Source organism: Schistocerca serialis, chromosome 2, assembly GCF_023864345.2.
Source record: "Schistocerca serialis cubense isolate TAMUIC-IGC-003099 chromosome 2, iqSchSeri2.2, whole genome shotgun sequence".
Classification (NCBI taxonomy): Eukaryota; Metazoa; Arthropoda; class Insecta; order Orthoptera; family Acrididae; genus Schistocerca; species Schistocerca serialis.
The window spans coordinates 817905743-817930929 of record NC_064639.1 but is presented as its reverse complement, the minus strand read 5'-3'; the positions used below and the strand labels follow the sequence as shown (position 1 = coordinate 817930929).

The following is a 25187-nucleotide window of genomic DNA, read 5'->3' as shown; positions in this document are numbered from 1 at the left end:
ACCTCAAATGGTGACAACCTTGTACTAGTGTGTACCTTGGAGTTGTATGCGCTCACCACAAAGTCTAAATATGTATTCTGATCCAAGTGGTGTGCATTCAAGTAATAACCTTTTCCCAATCATCTGATGAACTCATTCTTTCCTGCTCATAGCCTGAGGATGAAGTTGACTTGTTCTTAATTTTTTCACTCTTAGTAACAGGCACAATTCTTTCATCAAGTCTGACATGAAGTTTGTTCCCTGGTCTGTTCTTATAGTCCCCGGTATCCCAAACTTCAGTATTTACCTGTTCACCAGTGCTTGTGTGGCTGTGAGTGTGTGTTGTTCTAGCTTTGGCACCATCTCTTAGTGTCGAGAAAAATGATATATTGTTGTCAGCACAAAATGATTACCTGCTGGTGAATGGTTCTCTTGCTTCTGGCAGACTTTGTAGCAGCAGCCACCTGTTTCTTGTTCAGATACGTCTGCTCCACACACCATATACAACTCCTACAATATTGCTCCACATCACGCTTTCTACCTCTCCTACAGTATTTCTGCGCCACTCACCAATTCGTTGCTCTGCAAGCTTGATGACCCGACAAGACATGATCATGCATCTCACGCAACATTTCCTCTTTCATCACTGCTGGCACAACCACCCATGGACCAGTTTTGTATCTCTGCACAACAAACCATTATCCATGCTATACTGTAGCTGCTTGCTGTATTACATACATTCGTTATCATTGCGCTGTGCAACCTGCCTTTCCTCCAAGTCTTTACCAAGTGCTTGTATCACCATGACCTTTCTGCTCAATCCGTCTACATTTCCATGTTTCTTCCCAGGTTTGTGGATTATTTTGTACTCAAATTCACTGAGTTTCAGTGCCCACCTTGTAAATCTGCTGGATGGCTCCTTCATCACTACTTTGAATTTTCTACGTTGTATGTAACACCACAGATATGTTCTGCCATACATCAAGCTAAGCATCTCTGTGTCTGTAGCAGAGTAATTTCTCTCTGCTCTGTTCAGCTACCTTGATGCAAAAGCAACAGGATATTCCCAACCACCCACTTCCAGACTTAAAACACACCCAAGATCATGATTCAACACATCACAAGACAATATGAGCTCCTTCTGAAAATCTGGAAACGCCAGCACCAGATTCTGTGCCAGTACTTTCTTCAATTTGACAAATTCTTTCTGGCATTCTTATGACCATACAAACATAACACCCTTGTTTAGCAACTGTGTAAGTGGATATGCTATATATATAAGTCCCTTCTAGATGCTGTATAATAATTTGTGAGGCTGAGAAAAGATTACAATACCTCAGTTGTTCGTGGCATCAAAAAAAGTGTGCACTGCTTGTACGAGGGTCACTCCAAAAGAAATGCACACTATTTTTGTAAAAATACAGTTTTCATTCTACTTGTGTGAAAGTTTTACAGTCTGTAGGTACATCCTTCCCACTTGTTTTCAAACGTAGTTCAACCTGTTCCCGTGAGTGGCGCCGTCACAGCATGTCTTCAAGATGATTGCTACACTTGACGTTTGTCAGAAGCAATGTGCTGTCATAGAATTCCTGTGTGGTGTAAACAAGACAGTGGGAAACATCCACAAGAGGTTGAAAAAGGTGTATGGAGATTCTGCTGTTGATCGCAGTACAGTTAGTCGGTGGGCGAGCAGGTTACGTGATGAAAGTGGGCAAGGCAATGTTGAGGATTGTCCTCGCAGTGGGAGGCCTCGTACTGCACACTCTCCAGACAATGAACAGAGAGTTAACGAATTGGTGACTGCTGACAGACGCATCACAGTGAACGAATTGTCACGCTACTTTGAGATAGGGGAAGGAAGTGTGTGCAGAATACTGTTGAAAAAGGTTTGTGCCAGATGGGTTCCCAGGATGTTGACAGTGGCTCAAAATGAAACAAGAAAAACGGTATGCAGCTAACTTTTGGAACAGTACGAGAATGGTGGAGATGAATTTCTTGGAAGAACTGTGACAGGTGATGAAACATGGCTCCATCATTTTTCACCAGAGATGAAGAGGCAATCAATGGAGTGACATCATGCAAATTCACCCAAGGAAAAAAAAAAAAAAAAAATCAAAACTGCACCTTCTGCTGGAAAAGTTATGGCTACGGTGTTTTTCGATTCCAAAGGACTCTTGCTTGTGGACATCATGCCAAGTGGAACCATCATAAACTCTGATGCATATGTGACGACACTGAAGAAACTTCAAGCTCAACTGAGCCGTGTTCGACCACATCGGCAAAAGCAGGATGTTTTGCTGTTGCACGACAATGCATGGCCACATTTCAGTCAAAAAACCATCGAAGCGATCAAAAAACTCGGATGGGCAACACTGAAACACCTGCCTTACAGTCCTGACCTGGCTCCATGTGATTATCATCTCTTTGGGAAACTGAAAGACTCTCTTCATGGAACAAGGTGCACACTGCCAAACAGTGGCCCCAACAGTTTGGTCCAGAATTTTACTGTGCGGGTATACTGGCACTGGTTCCAAGATGGTGTATGGCAGTTGAGAGGGATGGAAATTATGTGGAGAAATGAAAATATTGTTCCTGAAGGATGTATCTACACACTGTAAACCTTTCAAACATGTAAAATAAAAGATGGATTTTTAAAAAAATAGTGTGCATTTCTTTTGGAGTGACCCTTGTACTAACCTTGAATCTGTCCCCACACCATCCTTGGTAATGATATAGTCCAAATAGTTGACATGTTCCAGGGCAAAGTGACATTTTTCCATGCTGAGTATCAAACAAGCTGCTTGTAGCCTCTTTAATGCGTCCCCCATACATTGTCTAAGCTGTTGCATATGCCTTGAAAAGGCGATTATATAATCAAGGTGCAGTAGCCACTGCCATGATTTCAAACCTCTCAGCACTTCGTCCAATAACTGTTGGAATGTCGCTGGAACATTCTCCAACACTTAAGGTATCCTTCTGTATTGGTAATGACGCCATGGTGCAGAAAACTGATAATCCCTCCGTGGTGCAGAAGAAACTGTTTTCAGTCTGTCCCCCGGAGCAACTTCTAATTTCTGGTATCCACTTTTCAACTCCATTGACAAGATGTACCAGCATTGCTTTAGATTATGTATCATCTCTGTGATGTTTGGAATAAGCATCTGTCACAGTCTTACTGTTTAAGTGGTGGCAAGAGTGATACTTCCTAGAGCCAGCCATAGACCTTTTTGGGCATAGTCACAGTTCCTGCCTCCTCCCCGTCCTCTGTTACCGTTTTGGTCAATTGTTGATTTATAAATTCCTCTAACACTGGTTACAGTGACTGTGGTACTCTGTATGGTCTTGATAAACTGGTGCTTTGTTCCCTGTTGGAATCATGTGCTGTATGAATGGTGTAGCAGGCAACAGTCCTTGTGGCAAAAATATTTCTTGAAACTCCAGTAACATATCTACCATTCATGTTCTCTTTACCCCCTACAAATGCTTAAGTTCATCACAAAATGCAATTCTAACAGCGTCCTGTGCCCTGCCATGGCCTATACTCTCTACGCAGCAATATTCCTTGTATGGAATTTCCGATGTGGGCAACTACATTCCTTTCAATAATTTCATTTCCTTGACACCAAAATTATTTATATTGATGGGTAATGTGTTGCCTCTGCTCCTGTATGCATATAATACTTCGATTTACTAAACAACATGCTGTATCCAATAGTTCATTATCCTTCATGAGTTCCACTACATATAACACATTAACATATTCACCCCAAGTTACTTTCCAGTGCCTCCTGACACACAATCATGTGAATCAAGTCTTAATGTCATTGCTTGCAGTTTGACTAGATTGTCTCATATACCAGATGCTCCATGTTGCAGATCAACATTGACAACAGTTTCCTGTAGCCAGAATGTTTTCCCAATAAATTCCACTGTACATTGTCGAGGTGAGTTATGGCATGATGTTGATGCAGAAAGAGTAACCTCAGGATCATGTTATAGCACAAACTGTGTAAACTTGGTAGTCTCAAATTAAAAATATGTCATTACTGACTCCTGTGATCGTATATCATGATCTGTTACCTCTTACTCCATGCAGTTTGTACCACGATGAGTTCCACTGCCTCCTATACACTAATTCTCTTGAGACCACTGACATGTGCACCTCTGTGTCCAACAAAACTTTATATTCTGTGTCATTTATTACACCCATTATGGCACACCTCTGCATTTGTTTTAACTGATTTTATTTTCACCAGTAACTCATGTTGGTGGCCCTGGGGTTCCCTCTTTAATTAACAGACCTTTCATTCCCCCTGACTACCACTACCACTACATCTGTATGTGTGTCAGTGATCTACATTTCCCCTAAACTGACATTCCAATCACATTGCTGGTAACCCCTGTTATCCCCTCACTTCTTCATGGCTAGTAGCACTGCCTCTGTGCGTGCCCCATCTGGCCACATTTAAAACACTTTACATTTGATGCAAACACATGTCTTCAGTCCTTCACCCTTTTTGATATGTTACTTTGCCCTACTCCAACGTCACTTTAACCCCCATGTGGCACCGCCGCGTGCACACTCCTTGACAAGTGCCTGATGCTTGGCCTCTTGCAGCATCATTGTGTGACAATTTGTAAGTTGCACATTCATTTTCCTAGTTCTGTGCATGAAGTCTCCACTGCCTTATTATGCCTTCTTGACACCATACCCTACTGCTCATGGAAAAAATTATGCACTCTTTTGCTTCCTGTACCACTGCTCCAACCACTGCCTAAGTTAATCAAAAGTTTCCGCACTGTGTGTGCTTCCGTGCATCTCACATACAACTTTATCTTTCCCATTAAATGCAACTTTACAGTCTGCGATAACTGTTTATTTGTACCAATCACTTATGTCAGCCAATGATCGGAGATCCTCTACAAATGCTAACACATCATCAGATGCCCCACTACAGAAGGGAGGAAAAAGGTTTGCAACAGCTGAATCCATTCATAAATTTTGCTATTTCTACATATCGACTTCATCACATTTCTCTGCTAAACTGTTAAGTAAAGTTATGTCATCTGCCCTCAATTGAGCTACATAATTCACTAATGATTCTATTTAATCATCCCTGGTGACAATGATTTTGCCATTGCGTCGCCTTTACTCATTTTTATGACACAGGAAAAAGGGAAAATAACAGAAATTAATATAGGTAGACCAGGTAGCTGCAGAGTGTTCCGTCAACCTACTTCTTCTATCTAATCATGAACCACTTGGACTCTCGACATTGCTTAACTGTGTGCCCAAAACAATTACAGGCAAAACAGTTCACTCTTACTGATTCAGCACAAGGGGCAGAATGTCCAAGTAAATCACACTGAGTAAAATGCACAGCCACCAACCATTCATCCCTAGCATTGCCATTAAACTGCAACAAATCTGCTGGTTCCTTTTGTTTCACAAAGGTAACCCTTGCATAATCATGCCTCCTAAACTTCGACCCCGTGACAGTCACCACATAAGGACAAAATGGTCTCACTCACCCTAGATGACCTCTTCTGCTGACTGCAGTGATGTCGGCACTCCTGACACCACTCTGATGTGCGCTGTGCGTACCGGGAACGAGTGAATGGTGTTGACAGGCCATGGAGCCCAGGGCAAACTCTGTTGACAATATAAATGATTTTTATTGACTTCAGTGCATGTCATAGTGAGGCAGGGATGCTTCTCCTCTTCATCCCTGGCTGCTGATGAATGGGCAGTGGCCTCTGCCCAGATCTGCTGAGGTGGTGCCCTGCAATGCTGTGGCAGGCAGCCTTTGGGGGCCAAGGCTGTTGACATCAATGGCACTGTGTGTTGTGCTGTGGCAGCATTCCACTCGGGAAATGGCTCCACGTGCGGCCACGGCTATTAGTGCAACATTCTGCAGCGGCGTGCATGCTACTTCTTTTTACTTTTGCTAAAGAGTTATAATTTTCTGTCCGAAGACTTGGTCACGGCACTACAGATCGTATACCTAAATTTAAATTGAGGACATATGGTGCATGAATGGAAAAGGGGGAAGAAACATGCCAAACAGAGGCCACCAGTGCTACATTCTGTAATTTCTTGCACCCAGAACATTGTGATTTACAAATTGTATCTGTGGCAGAAAATGCCTCATATCCAGTGCTTGAATCACAAAAACTTCTCCAGTCCCTTCCACAGTATAGCTGTCAGAGACTCACCATTTCATTTGTGTAGCTCAATGCATAATATATTTGTGTTGAGAGAAATGTGACCCACAAATCAGTATGTGAGAAACAAAGGAAGCTGAGACACCAATTTGGAGCTGATTTCAGAAAATACAACTTTCAGAATCATAATGGACTTCTTAAAAGTTTGTTTTTCTATCCATATAGTTAAATGCATTCTCACAAAGAGCTTTTTTATCATCCCATGGACTGCCAGGCAGCAGAGCTATATGTACACTTTGCTTAATCTTTACATTATGGAAGCCATTATATAACCAGAAGATTACTTTGCGATATTACTTCATAACAAATTAGTGTGTTTGTACAAATTTAAATGTGAACATTTTAGGTTAGGCTTTCCATGACTGTTATTGATATAGAATGAAACAGTAAGTTCATGTCACAAGTCACTTTAATTTTGTACAGTCCGTTAACTTTGTGCAATCCATTACTTTTACTTCCTCAACAACCTAAAATAATTGTGTGTGGTGATTGTTACTGTGATCTGTTATCAGTTACTATGTTTCTTTTGTATATACTTACACATATTTGTTTCAATCAACAAAAGTAGGAGTATGTTACAGTATGAGGGCTGGATGGTATACACATCAGAGAGTAATTGAGCTGCTTGAGGGAATAAAATGGTAAGCACCAAAGTAGGAGTTTGGAGGAACAGAAGAGTAAAGTTTGCAATTTATCCTTGAATCTGAATAATTGTATTATAACATTTTTTTGTTCTGGATGGCTTTTAACACCTATATTATTCCATACTGACATAAAACACTAAGAAACTGTCTGTAACATATGAAATATATAAAAACAAATACACTACTGTAAGGCAACACTACTATGTTACCCCAATCACATACGCTAGCAACAAAATGTAATGACATATAATCGTGAGAGAACATTTACACGAAGTTACTAGTGCACTTAACTGTATAGCTCGTTGCTTGAAAGTACAGGATGTCTCAAAAGAAAGTTTACATTTGAAGGGCTCTCTATGTATGTGCAACAAATTGGAGGAGGGGGGGAGGGGCTAAGCTCAACGATTGCTTGGTCTTTAGAAATTCAGTCTGTGTGGAGCACTTCTCAGGAACGGACCACACATTCTGTGTGGGAGAATTTTACAAAAATGGTGACTTGGTGCCTGTACCCTGGAGGAAATTTTTCAAGGATCATGAATTGCATAAAGTAAGTGATGCTCCAAGTGTTCCCCTTATCTGGAAATGGATCAGAATGTTTGAGGAGACTGGTTCAATACTGACCAAACCGAAATCCGGGCAACTGAGGTCATAAAAAATGGTAAATCAATGGAGAGAGTAAATCTGGCTGTTCGTGATGATCCTAACCTCTCCATTTATAAGCATGCATGTTTTTTAAATGTATGTAGGTAATCACTGCACCAAATTCTGCAAAAAGACCTTAAACTTCACTCATGCAAAATCCAATTGGTGTAAGAATTAAAGCCTCAGGATACCAGACATAGGCTGCAGTTGCTGAGTGCCCTTCATTTAACGTCACCTTGTTTTCCGATAAGGCTCATTTTCACTTGAACAGTCATATCATTAAGTAAAATTACCACTACTGAGAGCAATGAATCCTAAACAGAAGTGTGAGAAACCCCTTCATTCGCCAAAATTTACTGTATGGGCTGCGACATCAGCTCACGGAATAATTGGCCTGTACTTTCTCGAGGACGAGAGTGGTCGTCCATACCCTCAGACTCAGAGTTGAAATATTAATAGTTTTGGCTGGTTTCATTGTCAAGGGGCTGTGATACGTAGTTGCCCCATTACAAGCCAAATACTGTTGAGTCTACAGTATACAATATGAATATACACATGAATCAAATGGTTGAAGGTTCCTATCAATTGACAATTGCGAATTTTGAATGTAACTTAGAAATTTATATATGAAAGATTGCAATTAAATAAAATCTGCAGGTACCATTTTAATGACTTTAAAGGACAAGTACCATAGCAGAAGTACCTTTAAGAATGCCATTTATTACTGCAAAACACTTATCGGTGTCGGTGGTCCAGCAATTAAATAAAATATAAGTTGAATAACAGGGAAACAATAGATTCCTACTTCACGTAAATAGATATGAGCAACAACATAGCTCGCGAGATATTCACTTATAAACGCATACTACGTATTCACTGCAGAAGCCCGGAAATCTCAAGTGCACAAGTCGGCGCTACGAAATATTTCTATCACCCGTGACCACGAGCAAATTGCTCGACACTCTCCAAGTATTTCCTGCGACCGTCCGTCGCGCCTTCCTGTCCAGCACTCCCCCGTGTCCAGTGTGATGCAGTGCTCCTCCTCCACTTCCATACAATCTCTCCATTGAGTTCCGTTGTCACCTACTGTAGTAACGAGCACTGTGATTGGCTAGAGCGCTACTGCCATGTCTCCAAACCAATGAACACTCACAAGCATATTGAAACACATAAGAAATACTGAATTTACATTTAAATAACTTGAAATTAAATAAATATTCCTACGGCTGGACCATAAACACGCTCTGTAGCCTAATGGCTCTGTTCTTCCTAAGCCCCGGTAAATATTTGACCAATTTCTTCATGAATAGTGTATATCAGATATAAACATAGATGAATAAATATATTTATAAGCATGCTGCTACCATTTTTTCATGTAACTGTGGAGTACTTATGGCCTGACGCGATCAATAGTAATCGGCCACTTTGACCTCCAATAACTCACGTACTATTCAAGTTACCTGCCTGTAATTCATACCAATTTAGGTTTGCGGTAATAGCTTTCTAAAGACACATCAATTGACAAAATCGGATGAACCATTTAGATTTCGGAAATTCATTGCTGGGTGATACTTGTATAATTTACAGTCAGATACGAAACTTTAACTAATAAAGATATTGAAAATCTGATTACACCATTAGAATCATGATGCAAATAATGGTAACATACATGTTTCTTTTTGAGGTATCATGATTCCTCTGGCTACTATTAATTTCTACATGAACTGTGAAATGTCTGTCATTATGATTTCACAAAGTCCGCCATCTTTGGCACTCCCAGCATACAAATCTCCTTCATTGACACAAAGCACAGTCCTCGACACAGCATCAATATGGAATTCCCAGCCACGTGGTCAGCCTGGACCACGCGCTGGGCTACTCCTTTTGCTCCGGCTAATGTTCAGCAGCACGTGGTTGCTGACAAGCCCTGGCTTGCCGAGCGTCCCATGCGGTCAAGCCAACTCCGAACTTAGAATATTTTCAGGGCGCCACAACTCACCTGCTAACTCACAAGTTACAGTTAATTTGGAACATTATGTTAAGATTTTAAATGATTTTTGGCGCCTGAACTGCAAAACATTTGTGGTTATAACCAAAGAACATCGTTTCAGCAAGATGGAGCCATAGGACACAGGTCCATGTGTCTGTACAGTGATTTTGTGTAATTTTCTCTGGCCTGTTGATTTCTAGGAGAGGTAGCCTAAATTAACCCCCACGCAGTTCAGATTTGAGCCCCATTGATATTTTTCTTATGGGGATATGTCAAATCCAAAGTGTATGGCAGTAATCTGACTTCTCTGGAGCAACTGACAGAAAATATCCTCAGTGAACTGGCAGCCACCTCGAGCCATCATGCAAAATTTTGTTCATTGTTTAAATGAATGCTGTAGATGTGCGGGATTGCATTTAAATGACATTATTTTGAAAAACTAACCTAAATTCCTAAAGTGATATTTAATAATAAATAAAGATTTTGTCAGTTGACGTCAGCTTCTATTTTATTTTGACACATCAAATATAATGTAAAACTTCTTTTGAGACACCCATTGCTTAATTACTCATCACACCCCTCACTGATGTATCCATTATCCAAATATGTTGGTCTTAGTAACAAGAAAAATCCACGATGAACAGGAGGGATGTAAACTAAGTCTGTTTCTGTCATATTTTAATCGAAGAATAAGAACTGGACTTTGCCTCCTGAAACTTACTTTGTTTTAGATGTCATGACTGTATGTCTCACTGATGAATAAAGATATTGGGTGATAAAATCTTCTTGGGTCGACAGCCGAGTCAGTGCGTTGTTCTCTGGCAATGTTTCAGCAAGTTTCTTACTTGCCACCTTCAGGCGAAGTGTCAGTTTTGCTTCTCATCCGGATCTTTACAGCCACTGGACCATGGGCTTTTCTGCATCCTCAGCACCAGTCGGGCTAATCAGGCACGAGCGGAATCTGTGCAGCGGCACGTGGTTGTGGTTGGGGGAGGCAGGCCGCAGGCGCTGGGTCCTGGCGTCTCATCTCTGTGCGGCCTGTTTATTCCATCTGCCACCACCAACCCCTCAACCCCTTTCCATCGGTGTGCTCTCATTATTATTGATAATGTTGTGTTCGGCACGGTACTGAGTTGGAAGCCACTATTCTGGTTGGCCGGGTTATCACTGGCCCACACCTCCACTGCCTCTTTAATAATAGTCCCAGAACTCTACACAGTCTCTTGGTTTCTTCAGATTGAAATGTGTGTTCTTCACTGAGGGTGTGCTTCGCTACCATGGATTTTTCCTTTTGCCTGAGGTGAATGCTTCTCATATGTGTAGAGATGCGCTGTGCGATGCAATGCTGTGTCTGTCCAATATATTGTTTTCCACATTCACAGGAAATGCTGTAGACACCCAGTGTTCTTAGACCCAAGTTGTCCTTAATTGCGCCCAGCATATTCCTGATTTTTGCTGGAAGGTGGAAGATGGTTTTTATCTTGTTCTTCTCCAGTATCTTGGCAGTCTCGGTCATGGGTGGCCCTGCATACGGGAGGAACGCCAGACCTTTGTTGTTCTCTTCTTCCTAAAGGTCCTTCTCCTTTTTCTTCTTCTTGCTCATCTTGAGAGCGCGTCTAATCTGTGTTTCAGTGTAGCCATTGTTCTGGAAGGTTTTCTTCAGATATGGTGCTGAATCTCAGTAGATAAACTGTCCTTGTGCATGTCATGAGCTCTGCGGACAAGGGTAGTGAGCATGGATTTCCATTGTGCTGGGTGATACCAGCTGTTGGCTTTGAAGTACAGGTCTGTGTGTGTTTTCTTTCAGTAGACTGATTGTCCCAGTGTGCCGTCTGTTTTCTTCTTTATTAGGATATCAAGGAAGGGTAAGCACCCATTTTCTTCCAATTCCACTGTGAGCTTGATATTCTTGTGTATGCTTTTCAGATGGTTGAGAAATTCCATTTGTGTGTCCTCACTATGCGGCTAGACCATGAAAGTATCATCCACGTTCCGATGAAAGACCTTGGGTTCCAGGGATGCTACTTCCAAGGTGATATATTCAAAGTATTCCATGTACAGACTGGCAATACATGGTGCCTTTGATAAAACTTGCCCCCACGCTGGAAATGTGAGTGCATGGCGGAATAATTCCACTGTGTCTTCATCAAAATGATTCTCCAGTAGTTTCAAGGAGTCCTCTAGCATTACCTTCGTGAAGAGGGATGTAATGTCAAAGCTGACCATAATATAATTTTTGTTAAGACGCCACTCCTTGAATATCTTAGCAAACTCCGTAGAATTCTTGATGTGGTGGGGACATTTACCCATAAGAGGCTTGAGTAGTTGTGCCAGGTGTTTGGCTATACCATAGGTAGGAGAATTGATCATGTGTATATTGGGGAGGCCATATAACCATGGTGGAACTTGAGCTATGGGGTAAAGCATTTTTATCAGGTCCTGGTCCAGACCTGAGTTGTTGTTGAAGACCAATAGTCTTTCTAATCATAGCTGTTGTAGGGTCCTTCTCCACTTGTTTCTAGGCCTGGTCCTGCAGCAGCGAATTAATCTTGTCCCAGTAGTCAGCCACTCATAGCAGCACCGTTGCATTCGCTTTCTCTGCTGGTAGAATGACAGTATCCTCATCTTCTCTGAGGCTGCATATCACCCTGCGTTTCACCGCTGAGGTGTTGCTTTTTGGCATTATTGCGTTGTATAGGATTGTGCAGGTTTCCTTTCTCACCTCTTCAGCAGCTTCAGAAGAGAGCCCACGTATGGCCTGTTCAACGCTGTTGCTGATCTGTAGTTTTGGTAATGTGCTCGGAACTGGTGCAAAGTTTAATCCTTTGGATAGCACAGGCATTGTTGGCTCATCCAGTTCTTTGCTGCTCAGGTTGACAATGGTCCTCGAATCCTCGGTGTCGGCCTCCTGCTGTTGTGCCCCTGGTAGTCATTGGCACTTGTTTTGTTGTTTCGTGGTGGCCTTCTGCTTGAACATTTCACTGGAGGTGAAAGTATTGCCATCTACCCACTACCATGTGAAAGGTGACAGTGTCAAAACCAGTTTCAGGTGGCGTGCGAGCAAGACGCGTCCAATTTTGTCGAGTTCAGACCGTGTGATGCATATGTGTTCTGTCACCAGCGCCGAGCTGGCACATTGCAGGATACTTTCGGTTCTTGCCGTACGGATAGGATGTCGCAGGTGTGTGAACTGCGGCAGTATGTCCTTATCCCGACCACGTTGCAAGAACGCGAGTCTGCTGAGTAAACTTGCCCTCTTGATCTGAAGTTTTTGCAGTGACTTAACACTGCTATGTCCTCCCCATAGAAGTGTGTTATATGATGATGCAGGCTTTTTTGGTGAATCTCAATGATGATATCTTCTCGGGTTGACAGCCGAGTCAATGCGTTGTTCTCCGGCAAAGTTTCAGTAAGTTTCTTGCTTGCCATCTTTAGGTGAAGTAAAGGACGCCTCGTCCGGATCTTTGTAGCCACTGGACCACGGGCTTCTCTGCATTCTCAGTGCCAGTCAGGCCAATCAGGCGTGAGTGGAGAATCTGCACAAGCCTGATTGCCCCGACCGGTGCCGAGGATGCAGAGAAGCCCGTGGTCCAGCGGTTATAAAGATCCAGATGAGATGTGAACCCGACACTTCACTTGAAGGTGCCAAGAAAGAAACTTGCTGAAACATTGCTGGAGAACAATGTATTGACTCTGCTGTCAACCCAAGAAGATTTTATCATTGAGATTTGCCGAAAAAGCCTGCATTCTCATATAAAGATATTGGGTATTCAGAAGTCATCTCCCACCAGCGTGCATTCCTTGGGTTAACAGTTAGACCATCAACAGTCATCTTTTTGGAGACAAATGCTTTTTTCAAATGCCTTGTGTGAACGAAATGCCCCCTACTTTCTGTAAATGTAAGAGAACAATGCCAGTTAGTCCTACATCCTTTTTTTATCTGCAGTTTTTCCAGAATGAGGTACGTACTCTTTACCTGTATTACGAATCTTCTGCTTAAACTTCCATTGTGTGGTGCATCTCATCCTTTTCTGAGAAGACCTTTCTATCTGTTCTGCTCCTTCTGACAGGCATCCGAGACAGTGACAGACTGCTCGATATTAAGGTCACTTCGATATCCTTCGTGGATTACCTGAATAGCTGCTAAGATTATTACTACTCATTATTATTACCAAATTTTTGTTTTTATAATTATTGCTTATACAAATATGAATCAAGAAATATAGACACCCACTGTCAAGCCTTCAACAACAGCCATTCAGTACTAACCTCATAATTCTTGCATTTCAGAAACATAATGGTATGTATGTGCACTTACTGTTATGTTTGTGAAATGTACTAAGTACAACAGATTTGAAAACTGTGAGTCCTCTGGCTCATGGAAAATCTACTCAGGATCACTAAAAACATCTTCATTTTCTTATAACTCGTCCAATGTGGCTATAATGTTGGAAAAGGTACACGGGCAACCATTTTACCTGTCAGTTGCCACTATGTCCCTGTGGCAGGCAGCCACTGGCATTTACCATGAAGCATAGTCCAGACATCTGATGAGTGAAATTAGAATGTTTTTCTCATGTGTTATATTTTTCTGCTCATAGGTAGCACCATAGGTAGAACGCAAAATACACGGTGGTGGTGCTTACCATTGTTTTCTCCTGAGCCACTCAGTTAACAAAGTACTCTTACTGTGTGGATATATATATTGATAAAGAAAAAAATCAATACTTTAACTGTATTTGTTTTTGCATTACTGGGATTAAGTCTGGGCCAATCTTCATCTTTGAAGTGATCTTGAATAGTGACAGATACACCTGGGTGCACTTAAAGACTTTCATATGAGTAGCATTTGAGTTTCTACTCGTCTCTAGATTTGATGGAACATTGGTGTACCACAGCAATAGCAAGAGCAAACTGGAGAACTAATGAGATTATGCAATATTTAAGATTACCTCTGTAAGGCGTATCATTTATTCATAGGTGAGTGTATACATTATTTATAATAAAAATTACATTTGAATTGTCTCCCAGTTTTGTTTCAATCCAGTAAAATGTGTGTCCAGATTTTAATTATAGGTGGGCTTTGTCCTTTTACCATCCTCGTAATGACCCCACTAATCTCTTTATCTTATTAAACTCCACCTCTTGCTCCACTAATCTTGCTTCAGATTCTATAGTACTGCAATTTATTGTATCTTAATAAAAACTGACAGGAGTTGTATTGTAAGGTCTTTATTTCCTTAGCCAAACTGTATAGCAATATGCAAGCAGATAAGTAGGTATGTATGCACCATGACCAGAAACCTTTGTTTGCTTTCAGTGTTTTTTCACAAGGGCTGAATAGTGACTGTTCAGAATTAAACATGTGGCATCAGGGCCCCTACAGCATTACCTATGGCAGACAAGTCTACGAAAGCCTGATGAGCTTAGAGAGACATATGATCAGTGCCAAACATTGACATAAGTGTATGTGCAGCTGACTCAGGACAAGTGTGAGTGCTCCTAAGTTTCATATCTTGGAATCGCCTCAACAAGTTCCCGTGCTAATCACATCTCAGCAGAGCTCTGAAATTCTCAGTCAGCAATTTGTAGTCCAGTCAAGAAGGTTGCAGACCTACTGACTCATCTAGTTTTGTGCTGTATGAGTACTGACCATCTCATTCAAATCTGCTCACAAGAATGTTGTCCTGTCGTATCTTATGGTTACTAGCAGCTGCATAGTGTGAAAGTCTGGATTAGATACTGATTCCTACTGTAATTGGTTTTCTTAATTTTACTGAAGATTTAGTTAAGGCTTCTCTCTTCCCTTTTCTCTGTAAAGCCACACTATTTAATGATGTGAGCCTTGAGAGTGACTGGATGGCAGTTAACTGCTCTGTCAATGATGGCTAAGGAGAAAAGATGATGTAGACTGTATAAGGTGCTAAATCTTTGTTAGCAAACCCTAATAGTGTGAAGTATTGAAAGAAGCTCCTCAAGGCCATATCAAACTCACTTCATACTGAAGTGAGAAATGAGACTGACAGCTGTGATTATCAACATTGAATGATAACTAAACACGACTGGTCAAATATTCTGCACTTTAAGAATTTATTTTCCAATTCTATAGTTACATGGCAGCAGGTACAAGTGCAAGGAGAAAATTTCTTGGGCTGGCAGTGAAAGACAATGTTTTAAATGTTAACAATGCACTCAGTTTTTTGTGTAGTCCATTTTCTTGCCAATGAAGAGAGTCCAATCAAATTATGTAAGGTGTGGAAAATGCCCATCTAGAAACCACAACCTTTTCATTGCTCACAGAATATTTTCCAGCCACAAATTTCTTTAGAAGTATGAATAACCAGATGTCGAAAGGTGCCAAATCTGATGATATTCTAACAGTATATGTTTATGTATTTCTTCGGCCAGTTGGTCCAGGTGGTCTTTGCAAGGAAATCAAAGAGAAAAATTGTTTTTGTATCCCAGGAATACTGTATTGCTGCCCACAAAGTATTTAGCAAATGAACCAGGCTTTGCCTGCGTTGGTGAAAGGTCATTGGTGTATCTACTGATTTGATTGGTGTTCCATTTCAAGTATGAAATGCTGTCAGTGAGTGGACAGTCTGAGTTGGGCACCTCATAAAAGGTCATTGCTCACAGTAGCACAGAGAGCTGCAATTCTTCAGTGGACCTAACAATACAGAAACTGGAGATTAGCTGACTGGGAGCATGTAGTACGGTCGATCGAGTCACAATGTTGCCTCTTTTCAAATAATGCAAGGTGTCCAAGTACTCCAACTGGCATTTAAACTGCAGTCTGTGGAGGGGTGTGGTTCAGGCCAGAAACGATTCTGTGTTGTTTAGGGGATGATTTTCATATCGTGTCTTAGGCCCACTCATTCAGGTTACAGTGAACATGAACCAAGATGTTTACTTCTACAATCTTAGTGATCAAGTATTGCCTTTTCTCCTACATGTTTGTGATGAGTATGATGCGGGCTCTCCCATCTTCACAGGGCTGCAAGTGTATGCTCCTGATTTGACAAACACTAAGACGCCTGTCACATGTCTAATGGCCTGCTAAATCACCCAATCTTAATCCTATAAAAAATGTCTGGAATTGTTTAAAACAGCATGTGAAATATCAAAATCAACATCCCTCCAATTTAGGAGCTCTGCTGGATCTAATAATTGAGTGTCTTCTGCTGGATATGGCATATCTAAATAAATAGTGGACTCGCTTCCTCACAAAACTTCGGCATGCAGGCCAAAAGCAGTGTTGCACATAATGTGCCTGATGTTGCCCGAGGGATGGCTAATTTTTTGTCCAGTGTGCTTATTAATCCCATAACAATGACCATTTAATTTGTCCAGTGTGCTTATTAATCCCATAACAATGACCATCTAAATAATTATTCTCAGGTCTCTCTTTCTATAATACATTTTATCTTTAATTAATGAGGTGAACACATTTTAAATCAGCATGCCAAATGATATACGAGGGCTGTTCAATAAAGAATGATCTCTTTTCTTTTCTTTTCTTTTTTTTTTTTTTTTTTTTTTTTTTTTTTTTTTTTTTTTTTTTTTTTTTTTTTTTTTTTTGACAACATGCCTTTACTCATCCTCATAATTTTGATGGTCCTTCTTCCTTCTTAAAGTAGTCTCCCATGAATGTGATGCACTTGTCCCAGCATTTCTGCCAGTCTTCAAATACATGTTGGAAACCATTTTTTGAGAGGTCCTTCAAGATTGCCTCCGCAGCCTTCACCACTGCTTCTGATTATTGATAATGCCTCACATGAAGGCTGTGCTTTATGTTAGGGAATAGAAAAAAATCACATGGGGCTAAATCTGGACTACAGGGAGGGCGAGGGATGCACTTCACATTGATTTTTGCAAGGCATTCAGCAACAGCATTGGCAATATGCAGCCGCGCATTATCATGGTGCAGCATCCTGCCTATTTCATGGAAATGTGGTCTTTTGTGCCTGATATGGACTTGCAATGTTTTCAGGACATCCCTGTAGTATTGTCCAGTTGCTGATGTGTGTATGTGCAGGTACAAAATGCTGATAAACCATTCCACGAATATCAAAGAATGAGATGACCATAACTTTTATCAGGAGAAGCAACCACTTTTGCTTTTTGGGGGGTTGGTGATGAAGGAAATTTCCACACTGAGCTTTGCTGTGTGCTCCTAGGATCAAGATGATGTAGCCAAGTTTCATTAGCAGTGATTACATTTGAAAGAAACTCCAGGTCTTCCTCTAACATCAACTTTTAACTGCATGCAAACCTGAATGTGAAATTCCTTTGGTTCGAGAATCAACAGTCTTGGAACCTATCGCGCACAAACATGTGTCATGTATAATTTTTCTCTCACCAACATGTGGGTGACACCCAATGAAATGTGCAGTATTTCAGAAAGTGATCTTAAGGTAATTTGTCAATCCTCTTTCACAATGACAGCAGCAGTGTTGATGTTCCCTTCCGTAAGAGCAGTAACTGGAGCACCAGGTCCACCTTCCTTTGAAATTGATTGTCTCCCCTCTTTAAAGATTTTAAACCACCTTCGAGCTGTGCTGTAGGGAAGAACAGACTCTCCACAGGTAGCATTGTATAGGCCTTACCTGAAGATTTGTTGAGATGAAAGCAGAATTTCAAAGCCACATATTGTTTGTCGCGTGTTACCTCCATTGTAGCGGTAGGCGATACTGAACAAGTCAGACCTTGCCTGCCTTTCACAGGTGGGAACAAGGAGTCCCAACAATGAAACTACTATGGCGTGTTTGTTGCACATTAAGGTAATAGAATATCATAAGATTAAATTTTAATGTGGGAAATTATGACCATAAAAAATTATTATCTTTCTCTATTGAACAGCCCTCGTATTTTTATTGAAATTAGGAGTGTCCAACCTTTTAGCTTAGCTGGGCCACATTGGAAGAAGACAACTTTTTTGGGCTACACATAGTATACTTAACACTAACAATAACAAATGTGTCAATGAGAGAATAGTATCATGTGGCAAGAGTTTCAAATTGAAAATACTCAATTTTACCATAACTTTACATAAATGCAATTTTCTGGAATTTTTTTATTGATTGTGTGATAGAGGTTCACTTCTTGGCCCACATTTGTACTTGCTTTGGGCCACATGCAACCCACAGGCTGTAGGCTGGACATCCTTGATTTGTTGTTGTTGTTGTGATATCAGTCCAAAGACTGATTTGATGCAGCTCTCCATGCTACTCTATCCTGGGCAAGCTTCTTCATCTCCAAATAGCTACTGCAACCTGCATCCTTCTGAATCTGCTTACTATATTCATCTATTGGTCTTCCACTATGATTTTTACCCCTTCCCTTCCCTCTGATACTAAATTGGTGATCCCTTGATGTCTCAGAATGTGTCCTATCAACTGATACTTCCTTCTACTCAGGTTGTGCCACAAATTTATTTTCTCCCCTGCTCTATTCAGTGTCTCCTTATTAATTATGTGATCTACCCATCTAATCTTAGCATTCTTCTGTACCACCATGCTTCAGAAGCTTCTATTCTCTTCTTGTCTGAACTGGTTGCCCATGTTTCACTTCCGTACATGGCTACACTCCAGACAAATACCTTCAGAAAGGCTTCCTAACACTTAAGTTTATATTCAATATTAGCAAATTTCTTTTCTTCAGGAATGCTTTTCTTGCCATTGCCATTTTGTTTTATATCCTCTCTACTTTGGCCACCATCAGTTATTTCACCACCCAAACAGCAAAACTCATCTACTACTACTTAAGTGTTTCATTTCCTAATCTAATTCCCTCAGCATCACCTGATTTAATGCAACTGCATTCTATACTCCTTGTTTTGATCTTGTTAATATTCATTGTATATCCTCCTTTCAAGACTCAGTCCATTCCATTCAACAGTTCTTCCAAGTTCTTTGCTATCTTTGACAGAATTACAATGTCATCAGCAAAACTCTCAGTTTTTATTTCTTCACCCTGAACTTTAATTCCTACTTCAAATTTTTCTTTTGTTTCCTTTACTGCTTGCTCAATGTATAGATTGAATAAGATTAGGGATATGCTACAACCCTTCTCAACAACTGCTTCCCTTACAAGCCCCTTGACTCTTATAACTGCTGTCTGGTTTCTGTACAAGTTGTACATAGCCATTTGCTCCCTGTATTTTATCCCTGCTACCTTCAGAATTTCAGAGAGAGTGTTGCAGTCAACATTGTCCAAAACTTTCTCTAAATTTACAAATGCCATACATGTAGGTTCACCTTTTCATAACCTATCTACCAAGAAAAGTCAATATTGCCTCATGTGTTCCTACATGTTTCTAGTACCCAAACTAATCCTCCCTGAGGTCAGATTCTCGCAGTTTTTCCATTCTTCTGTAGAGAATTCGTGTTAGTATTATGAAACGATGACTTATTAAGGTGATAATTCGGTAATTTTAGCTTGTGATTTAGATGATGCATTAACCCTGACTGATACATGCAGTTTACAGACATTATTTTTTGTAATTATCTAGCAAAATTTTAAATGAAAATTATGCCAGCATTTAATACAGAACGTACTAGTGTGTTAATTTCTCCTGCCTGTTTCAATAAGATGACTTGTGTAACTTGAAAATGTTTTCTCAAAATCTGAGAGCTGAAGACAAATTATGAAAAGTATGTGAAATCAAAAGTCAGCTCACAATGGTAACAATAATTCCTATTTTAATATAGTCTGAGTGTGGATTACAATGTATGTAAAAGTCAGTTATCTATAAATTATGTGCTGTAAATTACTTTCACATTTATAGTAATATTTGCTACCTACTTAGGACTATATCTGATATATGAATGAAATTCTCATTACGAATTGGATGCAAAATCAACACATCGGGAAATGTATATATCATTGCTATGTTTTGGGAGACTATTATGGTTTTATTGGCTTTCCTTAAAATGCAAATTCTTTATTGCAGCTGACCAACAAGGTCGCTGGTGGGTAGTTGGCTCAGCATGGACAGGAGTACTGCCTTTACAAGAAGGTGGTAAAACCTCTACTATCAGTAAAAAGGATACAGTCTACAGCAGCCAGTTGCTAGAGCTAGCCAGAAAGCAACGGATGAATACCGATGTAAGAAGAGATATTTTCTGCATTGTGATGACAGCTGAAGTGAGTATCCACAAAGAAGTATGTAGCTTGACACTGGTACAGGATCTTCAGCCTGAATTTTTCAAACATTCATGTAGTGAATAATATAAATTTGTTCTGCTAATAGAGGGTGTAAAATTACAACCCAGGTTGCTGACTCATCTGGAAAATCGGGAATTCTCAGGGGAATCAAATTTATTGGTAAAGTCAAGGAAATCAACGGAATTCTGAAAGACTTAGTGAATTTTGAGATAGTCTGTAGTCTATTGGGGGGGGGGGGGGAGCAGGGGGGGGGGGGGGGGTTGAGGGGTTGATGGACTGTGGTAATAATGAAATATAGAGGGGCAGGAAGAGATTATAACTTGCAGAGTTGTAAAAAAGCTATTGTCCGTTTTCACTATTTTGTTGTCTAGCTGATTTATTTATTTATTTATTGTTCCGTGGGACCACATTTAGGAGAAGTCTCCATGGTCATGGAACGAGTCAATACATGAAATTATAACACGATTGTAGAAACAGATAAAATGAAATATAAGAAACATATTCAGGCGACAAGTCGTTAGTTTAAATAAAGAAAATCAAGAATGTAACACTGGAATTTGCTTAATTTTTTAGCTCTTCCAGGAGCTCCTCGACAGAATAGAAGGAGTGAGCCATGAGGAAACTCTTCAGTTTAGACTTAAAAGTGTTTGGGCTACTGCTAAGATTTTTGAGTTCTTGTGGTAGCTTATTGAAAATGGATGCAGCAGAATACTGCACTCCTTTCTGCACAAGAGTCAAGGAAGTGCATTCCACATGCAGATTTGATTTCTGCCTAGTATTAACTGAGTGAAAGCTGCTAACTCTTGGGAATAAGCTAATATTGCTAACAACAAACGACATTAAAGAAAATACATACTGTGAGGGCAATGTCAAAATTCCCAGACTATTGAATAGGGGTCGACAAGAGGTTTTCGAACTTACACCATACATAGCTCGAACAGCCCATTTTTGAGCCAAAAATACCCTTTTTGAATCAGAAGAATTACCCCAAAAAATAATACCATATGACATAAGCGTATGAAAATATGCGAAGTATACTACTTTTCGTGTTGAAATGTCACTTATTTCAGATACTGTTCTAATGGTAAATAAAGCGGCATTTAGTTTCTGAACAAGATCCTGAACATGGGCTTTCCACAACAGCTTACTATCTATCCGTACGCCTAGGAACTTGAACTGTTCCGTCTCGCTTATAACATGCCCATTCTGTCTGATTAAAATGTCAGTTCTTGTTGAATTGTGGGTTAGAAACTGTAAAAACTGAGTCTTACTGTGATTTAGCATCAGATTATTTTCCACAAGCCACGAACTTATATCATGAACTACATTATTTGATAATGTTTCAATATTACACACAAGATCCTTCACTACCAAGGTGGTGTCATCAGCAAACAGAAATATTTTTGAATCACCTGTAATACTAGAAGGCATATCATTTACATAAATAAGAAACAGCAGTGGCCCCAGCACCGACCCTTGGGGAACGCCCCATTTAACAGTGCCCCATTGGGACTGAACATCATTACCACTCTCAATATTGCGGAGGATTACCTTTTGCTTTCTGTTCTTAAAGTAGGAGGCGAACCAATTGTAAGCTACTCCCCTTACTCCATAATGTTCCAACTTCTGCAGTAATATTTTGTGGTCAACACAGTCAAAAGCCTTCGTTAAATCAAAGAAAACACCTAACGTTCGCAACCTTTTATTTAATCCATCCAAAACCTCACAGAGAAAAGAGACTATAGCATTTTCAGTTGTTAAGCCATTTCTAAAACCAAACTGTACATTTGACAGCAAATCATGTGATTTTAAATGCTGCAGTAACCTTGTATATACAACCCTCTCGATAACTTTAGCAAACACCGATGGCATAGAAATAGGTCTATAATTGTCAACATTATCCCTGTCTCCCTTTTTATAAAGTGGCTTCACTACCGAGTACTTTAATCGGTCAGGAAACCGACCACTCCTAAAGGAAAAGTTACAGATATGGCTAAGTACTGAGCTAACATACGTGGAACAATACTTCAGTATTCTGCTAGATACCCCGTCATATCCATGAGAGTTCTTGGTCTTTAGTGATTTAATTATTAACTCAATCTCCCTCTTGTCAGTATCATGGAGGAGCATTTCAGGTAACAGTCTCGGAACACTTTTCTCTAAGAGCGCTATATGATTCCCTGTTGGGACTAGGTTTCTATTTAGTTCACCTGCTATATTCAGAAAGTGATTATTAAATACTGTACATATATGTGACTTATCAGTAACACGGACATCCCCACTACGCACTGATTCTATATTCTCGACCTGTCTCTGCAGACCAGCCACTTCCTTTACGACTGACCATACGGTTTTAATTTTATCCTGAGACTTAGCTATTCTATCTGCATACCACATACTTTTTGCCTTCCTAATAACTTTTTTAAGCACCTTACAATACTGTTTGTAATGGGCTGCTGCATTTAGATTTTGACTGTTTCTAACGTTTTGATATAATTGCCACTTTGTTCTACAAGATATTCTTATCCCTTTAGTCAGCCACCCAGGCTGCCTGTTTGTGCTAGTACCCTGTTTTGAACGTTCTAACGGAAAGCAACTTTCAAAGAGCACGAGAAAAGTCTTGAGGAAAGCATTATATTTATCGTCTACTGTATCAGCACTATAAACATCTTGCCACTCTTGTTCCTTGATAAGGTTTACAAAAGTCTGTACAGCAACTGGATCAGCTTTCCTAAAAAGTTGGTAACTATATTTAACATGTGTAGCAGCACAAAAATCTTTTAGACTTAAAATTTGTGCATCATGATCTGAAAGGCCATTCACCTTATTGCTAACAGAATGCCCTTCTAATAATGACGAATGAACAAAAATATTGTCTATGGTTGTTCTACTGTTCCCTTGCACTCTCGTTGGAAAGAATACGGTTTGCATAAGATTATATGAATTAAGGAGGTCCACCAGCATCCTTTTCCTTGCACAATCACTTATACAATTAATATTGAAGTCACCACATATAACTAACTTTTTGTATTTCCTATAAAGTGAACCAAGAACCTCCTCTAGCTTTAGCAAAAATGTTGTGAAATCGGAGTCTGGGGATCTATAAATAACAACAGTAAGAAGTTTAGCTCCACTAAATTTAACCACACCTGCACAACATTCAAACACCTTTTCAGTGCAGTACTTTGAAACATCAACTGACTCAAATGGGATACCGTTTTTCACATACATGGCTACTCCCCCACACCGCAAAGAGCTCCTAGAAAAGCTGCCAGCCAACCTGTATCCTGGTAAAGGAAGCCTCTGAATTATCTCCTTATTTAAGAAGTGTTCAGATATACCAATAATTTCAGAGTCAACATCAATAAGCAGTTCACTAACTTTATCTCTAATACCTTGTATATTTTGATGAAATATACTAATTCCCTCATTAATCGAATACCCAAGCTTTGTAGAAAGTGGTTTCTTTGTTAGAGAGACTTCCCTTAAGCAGGAATACCTATCAGCTGACTTCAATCTAAAAAAGGTACAGCTCTAACACCCACAACTACCGGAATTTTCCCATGAGTGATCCCACCACCCACACCTATGCTGTCACCTATAAGTTTTGCCAACCTCCCCTTCCCATACCTGTTGAGGTGCAGGCCATGTCTAGTGAAACCCGTCCTACTGATAGACTCCACCGACACCACTGAAATGTGACTCATGCCCTCTGTCATCAGCGCACCCCCAAGTCTCATGTTATTACGCCTGACGGCTGCATTAAGATGAGGCCGATCGTGACGCTGAAACAGTTCCACAAAATGCACATTCGTGTTGCCAGTCTGAGTGGCTATCTTTTCCAGGTCACCATCTATGTCATACTCCCCATCCCTATCAATACTATTACCAGCCCCACCCACAATCACTACCTGATCCTCTTTAGTAAAATCCCTACATAACCCCCCTATGTTAAAAGTCACCTGAGCCAATCCTGCATTAGGCTTCACAATGCTGGTGACCTGGTACTCACTCCCCAAAACTTCCTGCAACTGCTGGCCTACACCTCTACCATGAGAACTACCTAACAGCAGAACCTTCTTCTTTCTCTTAGACTTTGCAACTGTCCTAGCCACCGTAACTGCTGAGGTCTGCTGCATACTTCCTACATCTACAGCTACTAGAGATTCCTCTCCACTAGACTCTGACAGTTGGTCAAATCTATTACAAACACCAATAGTAAAACTATCTGAAAATCTCCTTCTCCTAGCAGATCTCTTGCCAACAGCCAGCTCCCATTCCCCAACCCCCTTCTCCCTCCTCATCCTATCTAGCTCCTCCTGTGCGTTTTTCAACTGCACCTGAAGGGCACAGATCTTACGCTCCTGCTCCTCTATCAACTTACTCTTGCTACATAACCTACAGTTCCAGGAGAGGATCTCACCAGAATGCCCACAGGCTTCCCCACTGCATTCCCCCCAGTGAAAATACTTCGAACAAGTCTCACACCGCAATCCAGCTGCAGACATTAATGTCAGTATAACCTATGTTATATCTTT

General features: G+C 40.5%; 1 protein-coding gene across 3 annotated transcripts in view; it reads left to right on the top strand.

The window, feature by feature from the left end:
- Positions 1 to 25187, top strand: part of LOC126458064 (nucleolar MIF4G domain-containing protein 1-like) — a 127854-nt gene that overhangs the window by 71258 nt on the left and 31409 nt on the right. For all 3 annotated transcript variants that reach the window (XM_050094864.1, XM_050094863.1, XM_050094865.1), the window contains exon 8: positions 20435 to 20628. In XM_050094864.1, the coding sequence (XP_049950821.1) occupies positions 20435 to 20628 (194 nt within the window). The remainder of the gene's footprint in view (positions 1 to 20434; positions 20629 to 25187) is intronic.